The sequence below is a fragment of the Mirounga angustirostris genome, unplaced genomic scaffold (genome assembly GCF_029215605.1).
Source record: "Mirounga angustirostris isolate CCGP_5_RB_7025 unplaced genomic scaffold, mMirAng1.0.hap1 SCAF_3, whole genome shotgun sequence".
In the NCBI taxonomy this organism is placed as follows: Eukaryota; Metazoa; Chordata; class Mammalia; order Carnivora; family Phocidae; genus Mirounga; species Mirounga angustirostris.
The window spans coordinates 174,651,730-174,675,960 of record NW_026991711.1 but is presented as its reverse complement, the minus strand read 5'-3'; the positions used below and the strand labels follow the sequence as shown (position 1 = coordinate 174,675,960).

General features: G+C 45.3%; 1 protein-coding gene across 2 annotated transcripts in view; it reads right to left on the bottom strand.

The window, feature by feature from the left end:
* Nucleotides 1-11,619: 11,619 nt before the first annotated feature.
* XRCC5 (X-ray repair cross complementing 5) overlaps nt 11,620-24,231 on the bottom strand; it is an 88,516-nt gene continuing 75,904 nt past the window's right edge. For both annotated transcript variants that reach the window (XM_045868041.3, XM_064587016.1), the window contains 4 exons: nt 23,587-23,683; nt 21,516-21,583; nt 12,615-12,689; nt 11,620-11,847 (listed from right to left, as the gene is read on the bottom strand). In XM_045868041.3, the coding sequence (XP_045723997.1) occupies nt 11,833-11,847; nt 12,615-12,689; nt 21,516-21,583; nt 23,587-23,683 (255 nt within the window). In that variant the 3' untranslated portion in view covers nt 11,620-11,832. The remainder of the gene's footprint in view (nt 11,848-12,614; nt 12,690-21,515; nt 21,584-23,586; nt 23,684-24,231) is intronic.

The following is a 24,231-nucleotide window of genomic DNA, read 5'->3' as shown; positions in this document are numbered from 1 at the left end:
CCTCCCGGGGGTGAGCATTATTTCACCATAATATTACCAGGAAGAAAGGGGGGTTGCTGGGTCCCTCCTCTGGATGGCCTGTCATGTGAGCCTCACCTACTCTCAGGAACAAAGATGGCGATGTCCTAGAAATGACCTTGAATTATATACTCAGCTGCTTCCAGGAGGTGTTTGTGCTTTTTGCTACTATGAAGTGAAAAGGACGTGGCTGAGGGACAGGGGGTGGGTCGGGCTGAGAAATGAACCGCGAGTATGGTGAGGAGAGGGTGGGCAGGAAGGCAGTGTTATCCTTGTGGGACACTTGGACCCACACCAAGAGATGGCTTCAGAGCTCCAGTTTTGCCTTCCCTACAGAGTCACTGTGGGATTGTAAGGAAAAGTCCCGATCTCTCTGCATCTGGATCTTTTATGTGTCCGTTTGACTCCTTATCGAACGGAAATGGGGTGACAATGAGGGAAATGGCTCCCTCCAAGTGCTGAATTTTAACAGGGGAGACTTGTTACTTTGTTTCAAAGCCCCAGGGGTCCCTGAGAATGGTAGATGTGCTCAGTCTTGGATATTTGTCAGCTTTATTTACTGATATGCCTAGAACAGTGCCAGGCACACAGTAAGGACTCCATAAATATTTGTGTAAGAAATGAATAACAATCAACTAGGAAGTACCCTTCAAGCCTTCAAGTAGTCCAATGTTTTGAACTTTGTAAAGTCATGGAGTCCTATGAGCAAGCAATATCTTGCACGTCCTCCCAGTAAAAACTTCCCTTTATTATAATAGGACCCTAAAGAAGTCAGAGCAGACACGTCCGAGGCAGGGACTAGACAGGCACTCTCCCTTCTGCTTTCTTTAGGGGTTGTTGTTTTATTCTGTGCGGGGAGGAGGGTACTCTTGCCTCACTGGCCAGGATTTAATTTGGTAGGAGAAAGGGAAGAGAAAAGGAGAGGCGAGGAGGGAAGGAGGCGGAGGAAGAATCCCGACCTTGTGCCCTCCAGCTCTGAGATACACAAGACCAAGGCCTCCAAGCTCCCTAAGAAGGAGCAACCAGCCAGCCTTGCAGCCAGTGTCCTTCAGGCAGGTATCTAGAGGCAAATACTGCCAAGAGTAGGAGGGAGACAGCAGGAGATGGTGCCCAAACTCGGCCACATGTGGAATCAGTTGGCGATCTTTATGCACGAGGATGCCTGGCTCCTGAATTCGGATTCAGTCAGCAGACCCACAACCTGGGCCATGGGGGTTCTAAAAGCTCCTTGGGTGGTTCTAATGTAGAGCAAAGTTTGGGACCCATTGCAGGAGGAGCAGGGATGGGTAGCCCTGCCCGCAGCTTCCCCAGTGAGCAGCCCCTGTGATTCTTAGCCCACTTCTCACGAAGTGTTGGCCATCACGCACCTCACCCTCCAGCCAAACCAAACCTGCCCGAACCTGGCCTGACCCCTGCCCCGCTCCTCCCTCTTACTAGATTCTGTTTTATTCGTGGTCCGGCTGACACGCCACCAACTCCGGAAAGTGTCCCCGCTTACCAAGACCGAAAGTCACATCTACTTCAGCGCCCTTACAGCTCTTCTTGGGCCCCTCTGGCAGCCTTTCTCAGCGGCAGTTTCTGGCTCTTTGTGAACTTCTTCAGGACTTGCAATGCGCTGTCCCATTCTAACCTTCTGGAGTGCTCAGTGGTGTTTTGGAGACAGCGGGTGCTCAGTGCACAGTCACTAAACTGAATTTCAGAGACAAGGATCCTAGGACACAGGTCAGGGAGTGGGTGTGCATGTGGACCTGCTTGTAGGGCAGCTGGAATATCAATACAGGCACCCCCTCTTGCCAGACGCGGTCCTGGGTAAGATCCCTGTGTTGCACATGATGCCCAGAAGAGCAAATGCGAAAGGACAGGGCCCAGGGCTGAGACTAGATACTGACCACATGGTCTCCCTCACGTAAGAATTCACGAATAACAGGACCCAAAGACACATACGCAGCAATAACCGCCAACACCTGTAGAACACTTCGGTTCACGTTCACATTCTCAATAAACACTTCACAACTGCAGACACTTGACAATTCAGAAGTCTGGCCCCTTCCACTCACACAAGACGCACAAACATTACCTCCCCATTGGGCGAGAACATCAAACGCGAGTGTGCACACACACATTTTTTTTTAACATACATTGAGTGCCTTCTGTATTTCAGGTGCTGTCTAAATAGATGACAGACACAAAACACACTCCCCAAAGGCCCACTCACACATGCCTCTGTGTGTGTCTGACTCAACCCACCTCCTCTCCGTACCACACCACTCTTTCCTATAAGACATGTTTGTCCCCTGCAGACATCATTCCCAACCTTCGTGGCTCTTATGGGTTCAATCGTGTCCCCCAGAAAAGCTAGATTGAAGTCTAACTCCCAGTACTTCAAAATGTGACCTTATTTGGAAATAGGGTTGTTGCTGGTGAAATTAAGATGAAGTCCTACTGAAGAACAGTGGACTCCTAATCCAAGGACTGGCTCCTTATAAAACGACGCTCTCAGAGATGAATACGGTGGCCCAGCAAGGGAATGTGTGCAAGTATGTGTGCCTGCCGGGCACAGGAATATACCTGCAAGTGTAGTGAGTGAGTGCACATATGTGTGGTCCCTGTAAAGTCAGAACTGTTGTTGTCCCTCTTCCTTCACACACACACACACACACACACACAACCTTTCAGCCCTGAAACTTTTGAGTGTCTTCTTGGCCTAAACTATTAATAAAAGTCATGTACTCCCCTGCCTCCCTTTGCCACTGGGCCCATGGCAGCTTGAGAGTGGTGATTAAATCCCTATTAGGACACTAATCAAAATAGCCCATAAAAGGCATCTAACCCTGAAGCCCACAGGGTCCACAGAGCTGGAAATAGGGGAGGAAAATCTTTAAACCAAGGAGCCAAGTGACACACTGCGATGTGACCAATCTGCTGAGGTTCCAAGACTTGAAACACGTAACACACACACATGTGCACACATCTCTGCCCATCTACAATTCAAGCTGCCCTTTCTCTTAGGGAGCTTCCAATTCCTCGTCTTCTGCTCCAACACTGCTTGAGAGGCAGCTATTCTGTAGGAGAAAGCAGAAGGCATGCTGGGTGATGCCCCCTGGAGCACAGAGCAAGGTAAGGACAGAGATGGAGTTGTTTCTCCGAATGTTGTCACTGATCCACGCAGGGCTGGGGTGCCCAGTAGTACAAGATCAGGGCATTTTAAAGCTAGACAGATGCTGGTGTAGAGGAGGAATATAAAATTGGAGAGGCTGGTAATGGGGAATATTTACTGGGCACTTATGTGCCAAGCGTTCGTGTGGGTCATCCTCCTTCATCCTGGCAATGCTGGAAGCTACGTGCTATTAACATAAACCTTGCCTGACGGTTGCAGAAACCAGGGCTAAGAATGGGTGAGTAACTTGGCCACAGTCTTAAGACCAGGCAATGGTCGTGGCAAGATCTGAAATATAGTCAGTCTGATGCTGGGCTCGGCTCTTATTCGTGACGTTCAGTGGAAATTAAATTCTAGGGGGAAGAGGGATGGAAAAGGAGTTGGAAACCACCGAAGGTCCAGACTCTGCAGGTGCACAAAGCCCTGGATGACAAAAATGGAATTCCAGGTCTGTACGCTTTCCTGCCTCTCCAGCTCCCACGAGCGCCTGCCTCGGGCCAGTGGTCGACACGGGCAGGACAGCAGCACCCTTTCAGGGCACTCACTCACCCATGTCCAGGTGCAGGGATGGCGCAGGGCAGAGAGGGGCATGGTGGGCCTCCCCAGTAGGTCCTGGGAATGGAGATCCAGGAGAGGCCTGGTGTCACAGTGGACAGCTGCAGCTCTATCCAGAGCCCTCTGCAGAATTTCTCTCTGGCTGTGACACAGGATGTAGGGGGGTGGGTGACCAGGAGGCTGGGGAGCCTGAAAGTGACCGACACTGGCTTACTCTGTAGGGAGTGTTACTTCAATGAATGGACTTTAAATCTCAAAGCCACCAACTGCCATACATCCAGCAAAATGGAAGTCTAAAAGGGTGCGACGACAACCCTTAGAGCTAGTAAGTAAAGGAGCTGGGTGACAGAAACTTCTGGTTGGTTCACCGTTCTCTCCCACCTTCTTTCCTGCTTTGAATAGGAACAAGAGGAGGGAAAGGCATCAAGAACTGCGGACTTCCCGGAGATGTTCCTGAGCCACAGAATCACCCGCGGCGGCCCGTGCAAGACTTCTCATAAGTGGAGAAAAGAAAGCCTGATTTTAAGCCGGTGTTAGCTGGTATTCCCGTTACTTCTAGCCCGAGGTTCTCCAGACTGCTCTGTGAAGCTCACACCCACACTACGATGTCAGTGAGGGAGCAAGGGACGGGTCCTTATTCATCACTCCCAGGAAAAGATTTTGTAACATTTTAATATTGTAAAAATTGGGGCGCCTGGGTGGCTCAGTTGGTTGGGTGACTGCCTTCGGCTCTGGTCATGATCCTGGAGACCCGGGGTCGAGTCCCGCATCGGGCTCCCTGCTCGGCGGGGAGTCTGCTTCTCCCTCTGACCCTCCCCCTTCTCATGTTCTCTCTTAAATAAAATCTTAAAAAAAAAAAATTGTAAAAATTGGGATACAGACTAAAATGGCCACTGTTTTTGTTTTCCCCTTTCTTTACATAATTAATGGTATTTTGGGTTTGAAGAAATATTATAGTTGAAAAGATCCCATGCAATGGACTGCTGGACCCATCAGGCTTCTGGGTCCCCAAAGATCTTGTCGCTCCCATTGCCTCTTATTTGTCCAAACTGAATGGAGAGTGGGATGGGAGGGTGAGTCTTTATTTCTGGGACGAGAGTCCATACATCTGTTTAAACAATCACAGGCCCTAGCAACCTTCCTGCTGCTTTGAGAACAAGGTCCTTTTGAAATGAAAACTTAAGCCATTTATGCCAAAATATCTATGCTGCTAGTGATAAAACTTTTTCTCAAATTGTCTTTGAGCCTATGATACATCCTTCTGGATACCTGCAGCGGTCTCCCAACTTTTGAGAGTATATTTGATGTTTGAAAACAGTGAAAGGTCACCTTTGGCCAAACCCTGTGAGTAAGGAGCCAAATAATGCAGATGGTTTGCTCTAAGGGGGTGACTAAAAGGGGCACGTTGCCTCCTGAGATTACTTTGAAGAACACCAGAAATCTAGCCCTTTTCTTCTTTCTTGAGTCCCCTATACACCACCACTGCTTCTGGATAACCTGCAAGCAGTGTTCCGAGTGACAAGGATCTCCTTCCTCCCACTGCCCATGACCCGCCGTCCTCGGGCAGAGGCAGGGAGAGCTTGCTCCTAAGTGTCTCCTCTCTGTCCACTTGCGAGACCTGGAACCACAGCTATCTTGGTTTGGAATTATTATTATTTTTTAATTTTTTATTTAAATTCAATTTAGTTAACATACAGTGTATTAGTTTCAGGGGTAGAATTTAGAGATTCATCAGTGCATATAACACCCAGTCTCATCACATCACATGCCCTCTTTAATGCCCATCACCCAGTTACCCCATCCCCCCACCCAGCTCCCCTCCAGCGACCCTCAGTTTGTTCCCTTGGTTTGAGTCTCTTATAGTTTGCCTCCTTCTGTTTTTATCTTGTTTTTCCTTCCCTGCCCTTATGTTCATGTTGTTTCTTAAATCCGAATTGAGTGAAATCATATGGTATTTGTCTTTCACTGACTGATTTATATCGCTTAGCATAATACCCTCCAGTTCCATCCAAGTCATTGCAAGTGGCAAGATTTTTCTGATGGCTGAGTAATATTCCATTGTATATATAAACCACATCTTTATCCATTCAACTGTCGATGGGCATCTGGGCTCTTTCCATAGTTTAGCTATTGTGGACGTTGCTGCTATAAACATTGGGGTGCAGGTGCCCCTTTTAATCACTATGTTTGTATCCTTTGGGTAAATACCTAGTAGTGCAATTGCTGAGTCGTAGAGTAGCTCTATTTTTAACTTTTTAAGGAACCTCCGTACCGTCTTCCAGAATGGCTACACTGGTTTGCATTCCCACCAAGTGTAAGAGGGTTCCCCTTTCTCCGCATCTTCGCCAACATCTGTTGTTTCCTGACTTGTTAATGGTTTCAAATTATTTTTCCTCTTTTAGTAAAAAAAAATTTTTTTTTAAAGCCAGAAGTAGACTGGTATTTCTCTGTTACTTCTCATAGATCTCATTCCTCAGCTTTCTGTCTGGTCCAAGATAGACTCTCATCCTCTCAGAATTGAGCACATTCTGTTCCACTCATCTCATGTGGCAAACATTTTGACACAGGCCGCGTGAAGTCAGAGTTGACAGAGATGGTTCTTGGGTGTTGCTGAAGCTGCAGAAATGATGGGTCACACACAGGGCAACTTCTGGTTTTTTCCAACCCCCATCAGACATTCCCACCTGGCAGCTGACATGCCTGTGACTCCCTTTTACCCCCACGCTCTGACAATTGCCGGCAATGCAAATGGATAAGAAATGAAACATACTTTCCAACCTTGGGAAAAGTCACATATATATTCCATAAAATGGTCTAGATTTGCCAGGAATTTACCATGCTCTTCCCTCTGCCTCTGAGCAAGAGTTTCTAATCCAAGCAGGCAGACAGCAGAGAAGGGAAGGAATCTCCTTCCTGGTTCCAGAATCCCCGGAGATCCCTCCACAGGGCATAAAAAGAGTCTTCGCACTAGAACAGACACAGCATCCTGTGAAATACACAAAAGCCACGTGGCCACATGGAATAGGTGTATGCATCTTTGATGAGGTGTAGGATCCTGCCCCTATTTCCCCCAGTTAAATAAATTCACACCCAACAGCTTGGAATGCAACTTTAAACTATGAGCAACAACAAATGTGTCACACACGCTACCCTTTTGTGCTTTCCGTGCCAAGCTGTTATGTACAGTTACTTTTAAGAACAGAGTTCATTTGTGTTCTCACTTCTGAAAGGGAGTTACAGATATTTGATTCTGGCCATAGAATCAAGGCATGAAGGCTGTATTGTTACCTGAGGAGGAGCCGGGCTCACAGTCACCCACATGTGACTGATTTCAGCTTTAAACCTTAAGGAATCCGTGTCATCCAGAGATGACTGGACCCCCCACGGTCAGCCTGTTTCACCCCTGCTTTCCCCAAAGCAGGTCAGAGGTTCACAGCACATGTGCACCCCTGAAATAACCAACTCCAAACACATTAGTGAGGAGTGAGTATTTCACTGAATGGAGCGGGGAGATGGAAGATTCACTCACACCCCACACAGGACAGAACTAAGAATACAATACAAAGCACATCTGTGCTTCCTTCATCCCTGAAGTACCCCCCCTTCCATGCCAGCTGGCCAATCTTCTTCTCTTTACCCCCCTCTCCCTCTAAAGCTTCCCCCTCCTTTATAATGTAACATTCATCAAAAGAAAGGGTGGCAATTAGCCAGAACACAACCACTGCCATATCTGTGGTTCCTCAAGCTTCCCCCATGGTGTCATCCTCCTCCTACAGGTGTCTTCCCACCCTGCTGTCCCACTGTGTGCTCATGGATCCTCACACTAGCCCTGCAAGGGCTCCCGTCATTCCCAGCATGCTGAAATGGTAAGAGGGCAGAGAGAAAACCAGAGACTCACCCAAGCTAAGACAGGATACAAGACACATCCTCCAGGGCTTGTCAGAGCCCTTACCCACCTATGATGCTGCAGAGCAAAAGCAGGTGGCCTGGGAAATGTAAACTGTAAGGCTGGGAATGAGGCATGCGTCTTGGTTGCCTCTTCTCTACCCTAGGCAGCACCTGTTCCATTCCCATTACTCAAGCAGCCCCTGCAAAGTCATACATATGAACTGCCCCCCACCTTGACTGAGAAGGTCCTGTCTTCTCCCAAGCCATCCTGCCCACAGATGAAACAGTGACTCCGTTATTCTGTTGCTTACAGAGGTTAAGGGACTTGCTAAAGCCACAGAGCTGTCCAGTGTTACTGACATTAGGATTTAACAAACCCAGGAGTATCAAACATCCAGCACTATCGAAGCACTAGGGCAATATGTCTCTCTAAAGAACAGAAGGAAATCGAGTCCAGAGTTAGGTTCAGATGGAAGAAAAGAGGCATTTCCTTCCTTTCCAAGGTGACCACAGGAAGCCAACACTACCTAAACAGGGATTATAACTGCTGATCGGGTGGATTGACCTACATGGAGGTGTCAGTGTAGGCTGGAGGAAACCCCTGTCCCCACCACCCTCCTGGTACTCTCCCGCTAGAGGGAGGGCGACTTACAAATGTGACTGGCGACTGGGTCGTATTTATTACGGGTCATTAAGTCCCTAATGGGTTATACGTACACTAACCTCCATAGGCATTTCTACCTCTGCTCCATGCTGCCAGCCAGACAAGAAAGCCGAGGCCTACTCTTTCTGAGTAGGCCCCACACAATGTTCTTGCTCTGTCCCAGGCTTGGCAGCCAGCTGGGGGCAAGACCTGGATGTAGGAAGCAGACTATAAACCAAAGCCCCGAGCTGTTCTCCTGTGCTGGTTTCCACTTTGCTGTCTGCTCCTTGTACTGAATTCCAGCAGGGCATTAACAGGAAAGGAGTGTTTGGCAAGGCAGGAGGAATACAGCCATTCCTTAGGCCCTGGTTTTGATACTAGCTTAATATGGTCAAAATCTAGGGGGACAATATCATCTATAATCCCTATTAGGAGGCCACTTTTGAGAGTGAAAGAGGGCATTATTAATCATGCCAGGACAATAATGCCCAAGTAAACTGGACGCATGGTCACCTTATCAAAACCATCAACACTTACCTTGGGTCCTAACCCCCTACCTTGATCACATAGAGACCGTAATTTTTATGTAATAACTAGAAAGAAAGCCTAAGTCCAATAGCAATAAATAATCATGAAACTTAGCACCGGTATATTCAGGTTCTAAAAGGACTAAGACAGAAATAAAGACAGGAAGGCGGACCTACTCAAAAGTTCTGCCCATACCCCCTATTTTGTGTTTTCATAATACCATAAGGCTTTATTTGTATAAAGCATTTTGCAGTTTACAAAGTACGCTCACAGGCAAGTTCTTCCTTAACAAACCTGGAAGGTAGGTAATAGGTTGGGCACATTGACAAAGGCCACACAGCAGAGGCAGAACCTATTTCAGGACCTGGGCTGGCCTAGTGTCCTTCCCTACCCATGCTGTGTCCCCTCCGGGCAGCTACTCTGAATGAGCTACCAGATTGTGCTCTGGATCTAGAATACTGGGAGCAAAGGGGCCAAGGGGAGACAGCGGACCAAAGAGATAATCTGTTGCTAGAATCAAATCAGCTGCAAAGACGGTCATCACCACCGTACATATTCCAACCAGAAATATGTTTGTGTGCATTTATTTTCAAAACCATCAGGGACTACGTAAAAAAACTGCCTATTCTCAATGTGGTTTTCTAAACAATTTTCCAAGATTCTAATTTTATATGTAAATTAATTGGCAAAGAATCAAACACTAACATTTAAAAGTGGTTCTCAACAGGGGGGCAGCACGTACCCTTGCGGGGGCATTGGCGTTGTGACTGAGGGGCAGTGGGGAGTCCCCTCCTTTATCTCCACTTCCTCTAGAAGTCATACATGTTAGTGGCACACAAGACCAAAGGTGAGAGGGAGGACAGTCCGTGACTTCTGACTCCCATACAAACCTATCATCTACGGGACTAACAGGCTTCTGAGGCCCAGCCGCGGCCGGCGGATGATCATGTACTACTGCTCGCTGCTCTCCCAGGTCACAGTTGGCAGAACTCCTGGGAGTTCTACAGATCTGCAAAACTCATTTCAGGGAAATGGGACCTTGGTGTATTCATCAAAAACATCATGCATGCCTTACGCACAAGAGTATGCCCTGACCGAGTCCACATAGCCTGTATACTGTGCCTACGGGACATGGATTCAGAAACTGTGTGGCTAATTTAGTCCTTTCTCTCCCTAGCATGTTGAACTCATTTCTTTCTTCAGTATTCAGACACTTTAGATAAAAGTGGGGTTAGAGAAGCACAAATAATCCCACTATGCACAACACAAATCAGAAAGTATCAGAAGATCTAAAGGACTAACCTGATTCAAACTTTTCCCGGTTTGACAGAAGGACTGTCTCCGAGAGAGAACTTGCAAACTGCCAAAGACGAGGGATGTGATCTTATCAGGCCATGCCCACTGAACGCATTCATACTGCTAGGATGATCTGATGAGCATAATGTGGAATTTAAAGTACAAAGCTTTCCCTCTTGATATGAAATGGTTCTGTTCTGTCCAAGTCACAAACATCCCCTGGGCTCCAACCATCCAACTAGACAGTAAGATACAGATGGCATCCTTCATGGGGGTTGCTTCAAATGGGCACCTGGATATCAAGACTGACTAAGGTGGGGGTGCCCGGGTGGCTCAGTTAAGCAGCTGCCTTCGGCTCAGGTCATGATCCCAGGATCCTGGGATTGAGCCCCGCATCGGGCTCCTTGCTCAGTGGGGAGCCTGCTTCTCCCTCTCCCTTTGCCGCTCCCCCTGCTTGTGCTGTCAAATAAAAAAAAATCTTTTAAAAAAAAAAAAGATTGACTAAGGTGTGCACAGTATTGAGAGGGATGTCCTAGAGGCCCATAGTAAGCCACTCCTCTCTCAAATCAGCTGACTGATCAATGTTCTGTTGTGGAGGGCCGTCTTCAAGCAATGCATAGAGGGTCTCTAATCCCCAGCACAGCACTGAAAAATTCTTTTGCAGACAATTCATAATGAGTGGCAATCCACAGGAAGAGAGAGTCATTTATACCTTTAATATTACCTTTGCAAAATGAAGGGAAGCAGTGACTGTTTACGGGGGTGCAGAGGATATGGGAGACTGGGCACCACAGAGTTGGGGACACCAAGGAAGGAGTTAGAACTTGGGGAAAGAATGAGGTCTGGAAAAAAAAAGGGTTTTGCTATTTTCTTATTTTAAGAAAGGAAATCTCACCCAGACAGAGAGGAAAGGAGACTAAGGTAGAAATGGAAAAGAATGGGAAATTAAGGAAGAGGTGCTTGAACACAATCACACTTTCTCTCTGTGAGACCGCTCAGTAGGCAGTAATGAAATGATAAAATCCTAACTCCTAGGGGTGAATCTCTCCATTTTGTTTTGTTTTCTTGTTTAGGGTTCGCTGATATGTCAGAGGCTGGGCCAAAAGGGCATCTTGTCTTCATGAGCGCACCAGCACTGCTCAGTACATGGGGAAGCGGTGCTCCCCTCCCACCCTGCTTAAGGAAAACCACCCATACACACAGCTGACGTAATGTGGGGACTAAAAGGCTTAAGTAAAAAGACCAAGAGTCAGCCCTTAGCCATGATTTCCCAAACCCACCTTTCTGCTGGTAAGAAACTAATGCCACCGTCTGATCAGCATAGTTGTGCTTGCGTTTGGTTGAGGACTCCACCTCTGGGGGAGGACTGAGAAACTCACCAATGACATGCCATAGTTCTGCACGAGACAGCTTCATGAGGGTCACAATCCTCACCAACATACCAGGGCAGGAGGAAATCTGTTTTGCAGAAACTTTAAAGCACGTGCATAATATACTGAGATCAATAAAGACTACAAAAGAAATAATACACCAATGAGAAAATAACAGGGATTCTTTATAAACGTGTATGGGATCGAAATTATCCCTGCCACATGTATATATTCATTCCAGAGAATTAGGAGATTTACTTCCACATAACCTACGGGGACCATCTCCAGAGCTTCCCGTTCCCCTTGAATGGCCTCCTCTGGACAGAAGTCCCAGCATGACAGCAGTGGTAACTCTCGATTCCTCACACGGCCATGACCTAGATCAAGTCCAGCTGTGAACAAGAAGGACATTTTTAGAAAGGAACCAACTCCAGACCACTGCTTCTGTGGTGGGAGCCAGTTTAACAACATGGCTCTCTTCACTTCTGGTATAGCTGGACTTGGGCACCGACTTACTGCCAACTATCGGAGGTGTTAAAAACCAAGTGTCTCATTACAGCACTAAGAACTCCACAAAAAGACTGAAAGTGTTTACTGGAATCAGCTGTCATGTGCAGCTTCTAGGCAGGAAGTCTCCACACATGAAAGAGGGATACAAAGCCAAACTTACACCACGCCTCCCAGGCATCCAGACGTGGTACGAGGAGGTCCAGAAACACCCAAATGCCTATCAGCCCATTTTGTTTACATTAAGTTAATCGAGAACATTCAAGAATTAGGCTTCTGAAAGGCTGTTTTTATTTGTCAACCCACACAAATTGCATGTTGTATTGCCTATTTGGGTTGAGAGCAATTTCAGTAAATTATGACATTCTGCTACTAAAGGAATGGCCTCGCCAGCTCTTTTCAGTCCTTCACAGGAGAGGATTAAACTGAATGAACAATGTAACTGAAACCTGAGAGCACAGGAATTTCCATTATGAAATTACCTATCTGATTAAATTTATAATGGCAATAAATAATAGTGGAGGGAGCTTCTGGCATATCAGCAATTAAAACTCAAATAAGAAACAAGTCTACGATCAGCAGCGTTGTGGCTATGTTTACAGCTTGGCGATTTCAATCTGGAGAACACCTGGTATATATTAAAAGCACTTACTAAATCATCCACGTCACCACCTTCTGCAAATATGGCTCCTGTGTCTTCATTTGGATTTTCTTTAGGGGCCAGAAACTGTGAACAGAAAGTCAGGGACACCACGATGACATTTTTGCCTCTTTGGACGGAAGGCACGGTCTGCTAGCAGCACCACAGGCAGATCGAAGAAGGCTTGCTTCGCAGTCTCACTGCAACGGCCTCAAAGAAACATCACCTGGATGCACACTCCCTCCTCTGGCCCCAGGTGAGAGGACTGATTTTGAAGTTGAAGAGCCCACATTCCCTAGTCACCATGAGAAAGTTCTTGTGAAGAGGGAGGAAACGACACGCCTCGCCAAGGCAGTGACCCCATGGATGGGCCCATGTCAGGTGCAGAGGTCAACTGATATTCCCATTTCTGCTTCCACAGGGGATATGTGTGCTCATTAGGGTTAAGAAAAAAAACAGACTCCCCAGACCGATATGTCTTCTCTCCTGAAAGGAGCATAAGAACCAAGTGTTTGAACTCAACAATTAGAATCTCATTCCTCAACTCTGCAGAGGACAAAAGGAAGACTTCCTGTAAATGATGTGAAACACAAAAACAGGTGAGCTTGGGAGGCTGGGCAATTCCTTTTCTGGAAATCCTTCAGTAGTGTTAGGAAATGTCTGAAAAAGGAAGGTGGATGAGAAAGCTTCTAGTGCATGATTCTGCTCAGCATTAGTACTCTAGACCTGGAGCTTCTAAAAGACAGATGCGCAGAAAAGCAAGGGCCTTGAATTGAAGTCTGCAAGGATCTAGGGATGAAATTCAGATTTTAAAAGGGTACTGGGTGCTCTTGAAAATCATATGAACACTCCTGCTCTCCGTCCTGTCCCTCTACGAAATAGCAGTGGGGACTCCTTTCCTCAAGGCTCACGGTAACTGCATCTAAGAGTTAGGTTTTGTCCACCACTTATCTAACACGCAAAGGTGACCCATCTTCCGGTATCGTAACTACTTGAAATGGCAGCAGAGCCAAACCTGGAGGAATGTTTTTAAAGGGGAAGCTGGAAGGTGGGGCATCCCTCTCCCCGTCAGCATTCCTCAGGGTCCGTGTGCGCAGAGCACGCACACGCTGAGCGAGCCTTCCAGCCCCCTTCTGCTCTCCCGCGGCTGCCTCCACCCAGGATGGAAAGGTGTACTTTTCTCACTACCTCAACATGAAAACAAGGCAAGAACTGCTTTCCCTATACATTCCTGTTATGATACAATGGAAACCACTGAGGCCTCTGAAACCTAAGATTTACAAATAGGCTAAAATATATCTCTTCGACAAACCATGAACTAAATTCACTCTCAAACATCAGGCTGTGTGCAGCAAGTCTCAGGAAGCCAGGGCTGCAGGTCCTTCCGTGCCTCATGTCCAGAAACTCACGCACACAGGTTAACAAGAGACAGTGGAGGCTGCATCTGCATAACTGGAATGGTGGACGTGGCCATGACAGTTTGCTTTTGATTCAACTTCCCTCCTGGACTTTGTTTTCCCTCAGTCAAAACCACCTCACCATTCATTAACTTCAGTTTTGACTGAGAGAGTAAGAAATTTATCTTCTTCTATGGACATTTACGGATGTCTCCATAGCCCCTTGTTGACCTTAAATTGGACCATGCCCAACGCTGGGAATCAATGGTATGAGAGACAGGAAATGCTAGCAACGGGGGGAGGGGGTATAGTCTGCAACAGAACTGTAATGGAGCTTCTGTATCATTAATTCTATTTATTTACTTTGGCTGATTATTAATAAAGATATCTGAGGGCCAAGTATAGATAAATTATTCACACATGTATTTGCATGTGGTGTATGTCTAAAGACTAAACTCTGCTCTAGCCTAGACTCCAAGATATCTAGGATACCCTAGATTATGATTTTAATTATTACTAAAAGTGGTTTTTACTTTGGTCTTCTCCTCTTCTACTCATTCCATGAACCTGCATGATTTTCCCTATACTAGAAATGCGCTTGGCTAAAAGGTAAGACTTACCCAGTTTGGGTGAAGAGAATTAAAAGTAGAGCCGTGTCTTCCCATAAGCCTCTGCGGGGCCACAAATGACGAGCACTCTCCAAAGACCGACAGACTCCCTGGGCTCAGCAGTTCTGCCGGCCACCACACCCTTTATTACCCTTGGTAAGAGGATGCGCGGTAGGTGCTTCCAAATCTAGGAAACCCCTACCATTTCCTGGCACCCAGCCTCTATGAGCCCCCAACTCCAACCCCTCTCAGCCGCACAGCCCGTTTCACAGCGTGATGGCCGGATCAATGAGGGCAGGGCTGTGTGCACAGTGTGCCCATGCCACGTACAGTAAACACAAACGGCACACCCTGGCAACCAGGCTGAGTCGCTAGGAAGACAGGAGCAGCAGCAAGCAAACTTGCACTTCCATCAAGGGCTACACTCGTGCAAGTGATTTTCCTGACAGATCTGCTGCATACTTGCACGTCAGCAATGACGGCTGAGAGCTGGGCTGCCATCCATTACCTCCCCAAAGCCCCAGGCAAGGCCGATCCCTTACACATATCGCTCGTCTTCATCAGAGTTTTTAACTACAAGTAACTTGCAGGCTGTGCAGAGTGACGGGAAGCCAGAGATACAGCAGAGAATTCAATGACTGGCCTCCTTTCTCAATGAAAGCAACAGATTCTCTGAACCCCACAGGAAGGGGCAGGCGCCAACTCTCATCTTTTCTTGTGTTCTTTCCCCTCTGCAATGCTCAGAAGTCGAGAACAAACAGGAAGGACACTGTGTGATATACTCCTCCTTCCTCAAACCACCAGGATTTACTTGGGGTTACCAAGAAAGAGTGTCCTTCCTTGGAGAGCTTTATGACATGGATGAACTATTACTCTGCAAGCACACTGAAATACAATCTTGGCCACAAGCAGAGAAATGGAGTCAGTAACGCCTGTACAGAAACTTCCAGTCTAATCCCTCCAGAAGACTAAAAACTAACAATCAGCTTGTGCTTAGACCCTTACCAATCCCCAAATTAAAATCACATGGCTTCCACTGGGCTGACTCCAACACCACCAGGTGATTCCAAAGACTCACCCATAATTCAGATGCATAAAAGCATCAGGAAGAACAAGTCTGTTTGCATGCATTTTGTCTAGAAGGACGTACGTCTGAATTCAATGCCCCCATATCTTAGATCATGCCATAAAGCAGTATCGCACAGCAGAGAAATCCTACAACCTAACGTGGGAGAACAGAACCCTAACCTTAGCTCTGTTAGTTCCTCAGTAACCCTGGGCAAGCTGCTGGACCTTTCTATAATTAACAAAATGAGACTACTACTACTACTCACCCTGTCTATTTCATGGCGTTGTAGCGAGTCTCACACGAAATAGAGCATGCAAACTTGCTTTGTCATACTGTAGGTTGTATGTTCCAATTCCTAGGAAAATACCCAATACATGTCCACCAAGTGATACGTACAAGAATATCCATAGCATTTTTAGGGGCGCCTGGGTGGCTAAGTCGGTTAGCCATCTGACTCCTGATTTCGGCTCAGGTCATGATCTCAGGGTCATGGGATTGAGCCCTGTGTCAGGCTCTGCACTCAGCAGGGAGTCTGCTTGAGATTCTCTCTCTCTCTCTCCCTCTGTCCCTCCCCCTGCTCTCTTTCTTCCTCTCTCTAAAACGGATAAATAAATCTTAAAAAAAAAAAAAAGTATCCACGGCATTTTTATTCGTAATTGCTAAAGTGTGGAAAGAATCAAATGCCCATTGTCAGGAGAATGGATAAATACATTGTGGTATAACCATAAAAGGGAGCACTACATAGGTTTACTAAAGAAAGAACAACTCTTAACATCATGGATGAATCAAAAGGTTAAGGACAGGCAAAAGTACTCTCCAGTGACTGGTGTCAGAAGAGCGGAAACCTCAGGGGTCAGGGGTTTCTGACAAGGAAGGGCACAGGGAGGCTTCCGGACTGATATAAATGTTCTTTAGATCTGACTGCTGGTGCCCAGAGGTGTGAACCTGTAAGACTTTATCAGGTTGCACATTTCACCTCAACAGAAATTTTAAAATTGTATATTAAAAGTATCAAGCTCTAAACAAATGTGAGGTAAAACTGTGGTACTTTCCTTATTGCTTTTCTTTGAATTAGCACAGAGAACAACTCCACCAGAGATTTAAGGTGGAGAAGGAAAGTGGAAAAGAGCAAAGGAAAATATCATGGGGTCAACGGGGAACAGTACTTAAAGAAAACTATTCTCAAGAAATGATTCTTAAACTTTATCTTGTAAGTGCTCACAAGACTTTGGAGATCTCTTTAAAACTCACACACAGAAAACTGGGTGCACTCTTGCAAGAGGGACCTCGAGCATCTTTCCCATATGTAGATGTGGCTGGTGGCATTCTAAGGTGGAGGCGTGGCACCATGGTGTGACAGGGGTGACTGACCTAGGTCTGCAGGGGTCTTGATTCTAGTCAATTCTGCTAGCCATGAATTTGCCAGGAGACAGTGAGTAAGTCAACGTCACCTCTCTAGACCGAGTCTGTAAAATGACCAGACTGCTAAACTCCTATCGCCTATGAGGCTAAGGTGGAAAATCAATGTCAACAACAATAAAGGCCAGATTAGGCAGCTACCAGAAAAACTAGTGCTGAAAAGATACCAACCCCCACCCCCCCGAGTTCGTATCAAATGCTTAGATATAGTTTGGCCCCTTGGAATCCTGTGAGGTACAACGCTGCAAAGCCACGGGGATAAGTCCTCTTTCCCCTCTGTGCTCTTACTACAGAGTAAAAAGAATGGAGGATCGGAGATCAGTCCTAGAACAGGACTCCTGGCCAGGGACTTACTAAGAGATCTCAGCCATGTTATTTTATTTCCCGGGACCCTAAAATTCTTCATCTATAAAATAAGGAGTTTGGACTAGATGAGTGTTTTTCAGGTTCTGTTCCTTAAGGTCCTGAAGGTTCTTCCGAGTCCCCTGTGCATGGGCAATCCCGACCTGCCGCACCCACTGCCTACCGACTGAGGAGCACCACCTTTCTCTGTTTCATAGATCAGGCCTCCCTGTAAGCTTTAGTTTTAAAAATAAAAACTCCATTAGAAGATCATTAGAATTCTTTCCAGCTGAATAAAATGATATACAACTTAAGCCAATTTCCTCTGCCTTAGTTAAGGATCTGGCTTGTTTTCATTCTTCTAACCCAGGGCTTCCCAACATCATTATCAACATTTTGGGCCAGATAATTCTTGACATGGGGGCTGTCCTGTTTCCTAGCATCCCTGGCCTCTGGTTGCTAGGAGTCAGTAGCAGCCCCTCCCGCTGTGGTAAGCACCCAAATGACTTCAGACCATGGCCAAATGTCTCCTGGGGAGCAAAATCATTCCTGGTTGAGAATCACTGTTCTAACCCTAATACAGGTTAGCAAGAAGAAACGTATTTAAAAAAGAAAAAAAAAAGTCTTTGATAAAGAAGATAAACTTCAAATGAAGAATCAGCCTCTCCTAACCTTCCACAAGTCCAGGTGTTTTACTGATGGTGGCCTGAGGCAAACAACCTCCCAGATGCTCCTGGAACATGCCAGGATTAGCAGCATGCCACCGGCCAACTGCAGAGCCATGTCCTGAGAAGAGTTCGAGAGACTCTACCAAACATCAAGTGCTAATGATATGTCTAACAGTAACAAACAGGAACAGAAAAAGTGAAGTCAAAGAACTGACAGGTTATAGTGACAAAAATAAATGTGAAAGAGGGATCATGTTTATGTCTAGGCTTCAAAATGAAAGGGGAGCTGTCAGTGAATTTAAAAGAAAGTGGCTATTTAAACTCATGCCGTGGAAGAACTTTCTATTTCTGTAGCAGGACTGACTTACCTAGATTTCTCAGGGTCATAAAATCTACACTTTTCAAGAATACACCAGAGAGAAATGGCTCTCCTTAAGAGATGCAAGTGTAAAGTTATGATTTAATTTTCATTTAAAATGGACATCCCTGGATAATTATTTCCTTTCAAATCATCATTTAATAAAAATAATTCAACAGCTTGCTAACTTTAAGTAACTTATGTAAGTGCCTTAGAAGACTTGAAATGGGCTGTGAGTACTGCTCTTCAACCTCTGATTATAGTCAGGTTTCCTTAATTAATTATACGGCGAGTGACCAAACTCAACACTTCCTTTGAAGGCGATATACATACTGCAGTGCACTGTTGTCAGAACAGACACTACCATCCCAGACCGGGCTGAGGCGTGTCTGTCTCCTGGGAACCACAAGGAGCCAGCGTCTCTGAGCCAGACTCACCCCCAGTGATTCTCCCCGTCATCCCCCACGCTCTCTTTCACACTTCTCTCCAAAAACCTACAGGTGCCATTTAAAAACATTTTTAATACAAAGGATTTCGTTTTTCCCCTGGGAAACAAAATTAATGTTTTTAAACATTAAACAAAAAAAAAGATGGCAAGTTCTGAGTTATCTTCAGTTACAACCAGCTGAAATCAGTTCTGCTGACACTGGAACCATGCAAGGACACTGCCCCAAACCTCGTCATTAACTCAAAGTCCTCTGCAGCTGAATGAACAGACATGAAGATTCCCCATGGTTAGGCTCTGTGCCCTTAAGTTCCAAAGAAGACACCACCTTTGCATCACAGAACAAGCCCCAGAGAATTTGCGAGAAGTACGTCATCCCTTCTTAGATTTCTTTCCTCTCTACTATTCTGGACTCACTTAGCTATGACACCTTTGGTTAAGATGAACTATACTGCTGAGAGGAAAACTACTACCTTTTTAGATTGGTGCTCTTGTCTTCCTTCAGTAACAGTAACATGTACTCAACTCTCACCTGGATGACAGATTTTTAAAAATGCAATAATGACTGGGGCGCCTGAGTGGCTCAGTCATTTAAGCACTTGCCTTCGGCTTAGGTCATGATCTTGGGGTCCTGGGATTGAGCCCCACATCAGGCTCCCTGCGCATCGGGGAGTCTGCTTCTCCCTCTGTGCCTCCCCCTGCTCGAGCTCTCTCTCTCTCCAATAAATAAATACATAAAAACTTTAAAAAAAAATAAAATGCAATAATGACTAAAATTAAATGATTTGCTTTGACTTATTTGACTTGTTTAGCAAAAGCTGACTGATAAGCCCTCACGCTAAGTGATGGTTAATTTCATGTGTCCACCGGGCTTAGACCACAGTGCCCAGCTGTGGTGCTAAACACTAGTCTGGATGTTGCTGTGAAGGTATTCTGTAGATGTGATTAACATTTACAATCAGCTGACCTGAAGTAAAGATTACCCTTGGTCATACTGGTAGGCCTCATCCAATCAGCTTAAGGAATCCTGCCTCAGGACTGTAACACAGAAATCTTGCCCGAATTTCCAGGCTGCTGGCCTGCCTTACAAATTTCAGATGTGCCAGTCTCCACAATTTCATGAGCCAATTCTTTAAAATAAATAAATCTCTCCCTCACACACACACACACACACACACACACACACACACACATCCATATATATAGTCTACTGGTTCTGTCTCTCTGGAGAGCACTGAGTGATACACAAGTTCCAAGGGGAAATATTATCATGCCATTGTATAAAGTCACACAAACAGAAATAAAATCAAGCAGTTAAATGACAACCTGTAGAGTAATGACATATTCACAGTATTGACTGTGGTGGAAGAGGTACAGACACAGTGGAGCCCCTTCTGAGACAATCCTCAGCATGTTAGTGTGTGCTTCTAAAATTCCAGGATCTCACTTCCTGAAAGCAGAGACCATATATGTTCTTTAACAAAATGCTTTTGCCAGGCAAAGTAGCCTTAATACAAATTCTCGTATATTCTAATTTCTTTCCCAAAAAATACTACTGTTTCTGCCAAATGCCTTTTTGAGTTGAAATTGTAAGGCATTTTTAAATTTGGCCTGAATTTAGCCATAAGACGAATACTTCCAGCCTCGTTCCTGCCACTCCCTTAACAGATTCCTGTCCACCAGCCCGTATCAAGCTCTCTGTGAGCATGTGTAGTTACGTTTTTAAATCTCCAATATTCTCCTCTGCAAGCCTGTAGCTGTTTCTGGAGGGCAGGAGTGCCGTCTTATTACCCAGCACAGTGCCTAGCAGACAGCCGAGGCTTTAGCACAAGACCGAGAGCCGCTGGGCGCTGTGCCAGCAAACCTGGATCAGTCAGGGACTGTAACTGAAGCTCAGTGTTACCAACCATATACTCTTGGGGAACTCTATTTAATTTTAAGTCTCATCACAAACGTGAGGTATAATGAAAGATCACTAAACTCAATAGCCACATATACTTGATTCCATAGCTGGATCAGGCTCAAACAGGGAGACCTTGGTCTGCTTGTGTCAATACATGAGTCGTTCACTAAAAACACCTCTGGATGTGCCTTACTCTGGAATACTAAGGTTTCTCTACTTCGCTACACATTATAATCACCTGAGAGGCTTTAAGAACTCAAACCCTGCCCACGACCCCATTTTGGATTACCAGAATCTTTGGGGGAGGGGCCTTGTCATCAATACTTCTTAAATAATAGCTCCCCAGGTGACTGAAGTGTGGCCATAGTGGGAATCACTGGGCTACCTGGATTTCTTAGCCTTTACCAATGTCTCGGCTACGCTTGGTATGCGCTATGGACTTCAGGAGCTCTAGAGCTAATGACACTGTGATTCCAGGTGAGTTCTAGAAACAGGGGTACAGTCTATGGAAGACTGAGGGAGTTTACAATTTCTCCTACAAAAACGCTGTAGTTGAAGGAAAAGGAATTGGCCAATTGGTCAAATAAAGAATAGGTACACTAATTTAGTTACCCTTAAAATTTAAATTTTTCAAGGAGGAATGGCATCAAGAAAATAATACCCATTACAATAATTCATCTAAAGATGATATTATTCCACAATACCTTTTTGGCTTCCTCAGCTGTGACGGAACTTCCAGGGGCTTCATCTTTGGTGATCAGAGTAATTCCATCTAAAAAGTAATTCAGAGTGAAGTCCCAGTGCAAAGCAATCCCAATCGTACCTTCCTCCCCACCACACTTCCTCCCATCTCTACATTAGAGATTTTTAAAACTCCACAGATGCTCTTCTCTATAAGAAATGGAAGACTGTGAAGGCACTTAACTCACACTGTTCCTTCCATCTTATATTATCCTGTTTCCTACTTAGCCTGTGTAAAATAAAGGCCACATCTCAGATGCTATCTGCTGCATGAAGTCTTCCCTGATTAAATCTCTCCTTCAGAGTTTTCAGATCACTCTGTTTATGCCTTTGAAGTTGCTGTCATCATATCTTACCTTGTGTAACTATGTGTACATATTTTTTCTCTCTTAATGGACCATACTTTTCTCAAGGGCAGGGAATGGGTTTTCTTCATCTTTCTATTCCCTTCAATGTAGGCATGGCACAAGCTCAGTAAATAAATAACTGAATGACTATATACTTTGGCCCAAACCCATTAGATACCCAATATAGGAAGCTGCAGACATTCTGACTTCTAGTAATGTTACTGGCTACTGATGGAATGGCAAGAGGCCCAAGGCTGGGAGGAAACATACTCTCACAATGGTTATGTCTATCATTTAGCACATACATCAATTTTAGCTCAGTGAGAGCAATTCAAGGATAGAAAATCTACCCTTCAGTTTTCTTCCTAAGATTTTCTTCTGCCTCAAATGACTAATGCATGATAAACTTTCAGAAAAGCACATACATCTAACATCCATTTGTACCTAGAAATGGCACAGGTCATGTGTATTAGGATATAAACTCTCAGAAAATATGTACTTTGTGTATGTCCTGTAAGTTTCCTTTCAGCAAACAATATGCTGGAGGCAATCAATAAACACCAAAACCAATCTCCTTCATCTACTAGGTCGGCAGCAGAGACACCAGGGTGATTTGAGTAAGCTCCATTCACCACCTATTCTAATTGCTTTTGCTCCCCAGTGTAGAAGTTAAAGGGCTGAAAAATTAACTGTCAGGGAAACAGTTGCCTGAGTGATGAAAAGCTGCCCCTTAGAAGCTGGATAGATAGATATGCAACTCCTTTTTACAGAGTTTGCACAGAAAGACAGGTTGAAACTAATCTGAGGGCCCTACTTCAAGTGAAAAGTTTCACAATTTACAACATCATTGCTTTCATAAGAGGTATTTTTAATAAGTAGTATCTTATACCTGGTTCTAAAAGAAAATCAAGTCAGGTGAAAAAAAAAACAGGCAAAGGGCATGAAGGAAATCCAACATCAAGCCTAACACTGAAAGAATGTGTGTTGCCTTCTTTCTAGGTTAAGTTTGCATTGGTCACTGTGAGTAAGTGAGGGAGTGGCTTTGGTGCATGACGACGCTGGTCTGCTGATATGGAAAGCCCAAGAACATACTCATGAAAGGTAGCAGGAGGGTAAAATGTGGGTGAGGTCAGTGACAGTGCTGTGGGTCAGGCAGGACAGAAGGGTATAAGAATCTGAGAAAGGGGGCAGTGTTTGCCCACACAGGTCCTTCCAACAAACAGAAAGGTAACATCTTCGGGGTGCCTGGGTGGCTCAGTCGTTAAGTGTCTGCCTTCGGCTCAGGTCATGATCCCAGGGTCCTGGGATCAAGCCCCGCATCGGGCTTCCAGCTCAGCAGGAAGCCTGCTTCTCCCTCTCACACTCCCCTTGCTTGTGTTCCCTCTCTCGCTGTCTCTCTCTCTGTCAAATAAATAAAATCTTTAAAAAAAAAAAAAAAAGGTACCATCTTGGAAATGGGTCATGCTGCACAGAGTTCAAGATAGGACTTCCATGTTTATTTATTATTTATCACTTTTTATTTATGCTCATTAAGCAAGATTTTTTCGTTCACTGGATCCTGAGCATTTTCCCAAATCCACACGGAAAGTCACCAGGTTGCCACGGAACACATCATACACCATATTTTACATTTAGATTTAGAAAAAAGAGCATAAATATTTGGAGAAAATGACAGAAGACACCTTACCCTGAACGACAATTTCCCAGAAATGATTTAACTGTTTCATTTCCACTTTCTCTCGAAGGGCTTTCAGGAAATCGTTAAATCGCTGCTCTTCTGAAAACTGGGGCGGCATGTGGGGGCAGAGCAGATACAGAAACAAGTCACTCCTGGGACAAAGGGCTATATATACAAATCCACCGTTATTTATATGAAAAATATAAAATGTCCTTCCTTTGGTAAATGGGAGATCTGGTCTGCCATTCCAAATTTCAGCTTGGTTTGCTGGGAACCAGAAATCCTTCCATCTGTGGAAGGTACACAACTGCTCAGAACCACACCGGTTTTTCGGTGCTGTGCTTTTTAACCTTCAATACAGACAAAGTCAAACAAAAATAGAAGAGTTTCATGAATGCTCAATATGCCCATCACCCAGCTTCAACACCGGTCAACTCAGCCAGTCTTGCCCCGCGTATACCCCAATCTTCTCCCACAACCCTGGGACTGTTTGGAAGCAAACATCAAGCATGTTACGTCATCTATAAATATTCCGGTATGCAGTATCTAAAATCTAAAAAGAGAGGGACTTTTTAAAAAATACCAAAAAATTAGTAGTAATTCCTTAATAGGAGTAAATGGCCAGTCAGTATTTACATTTTCCCAATTATAAAA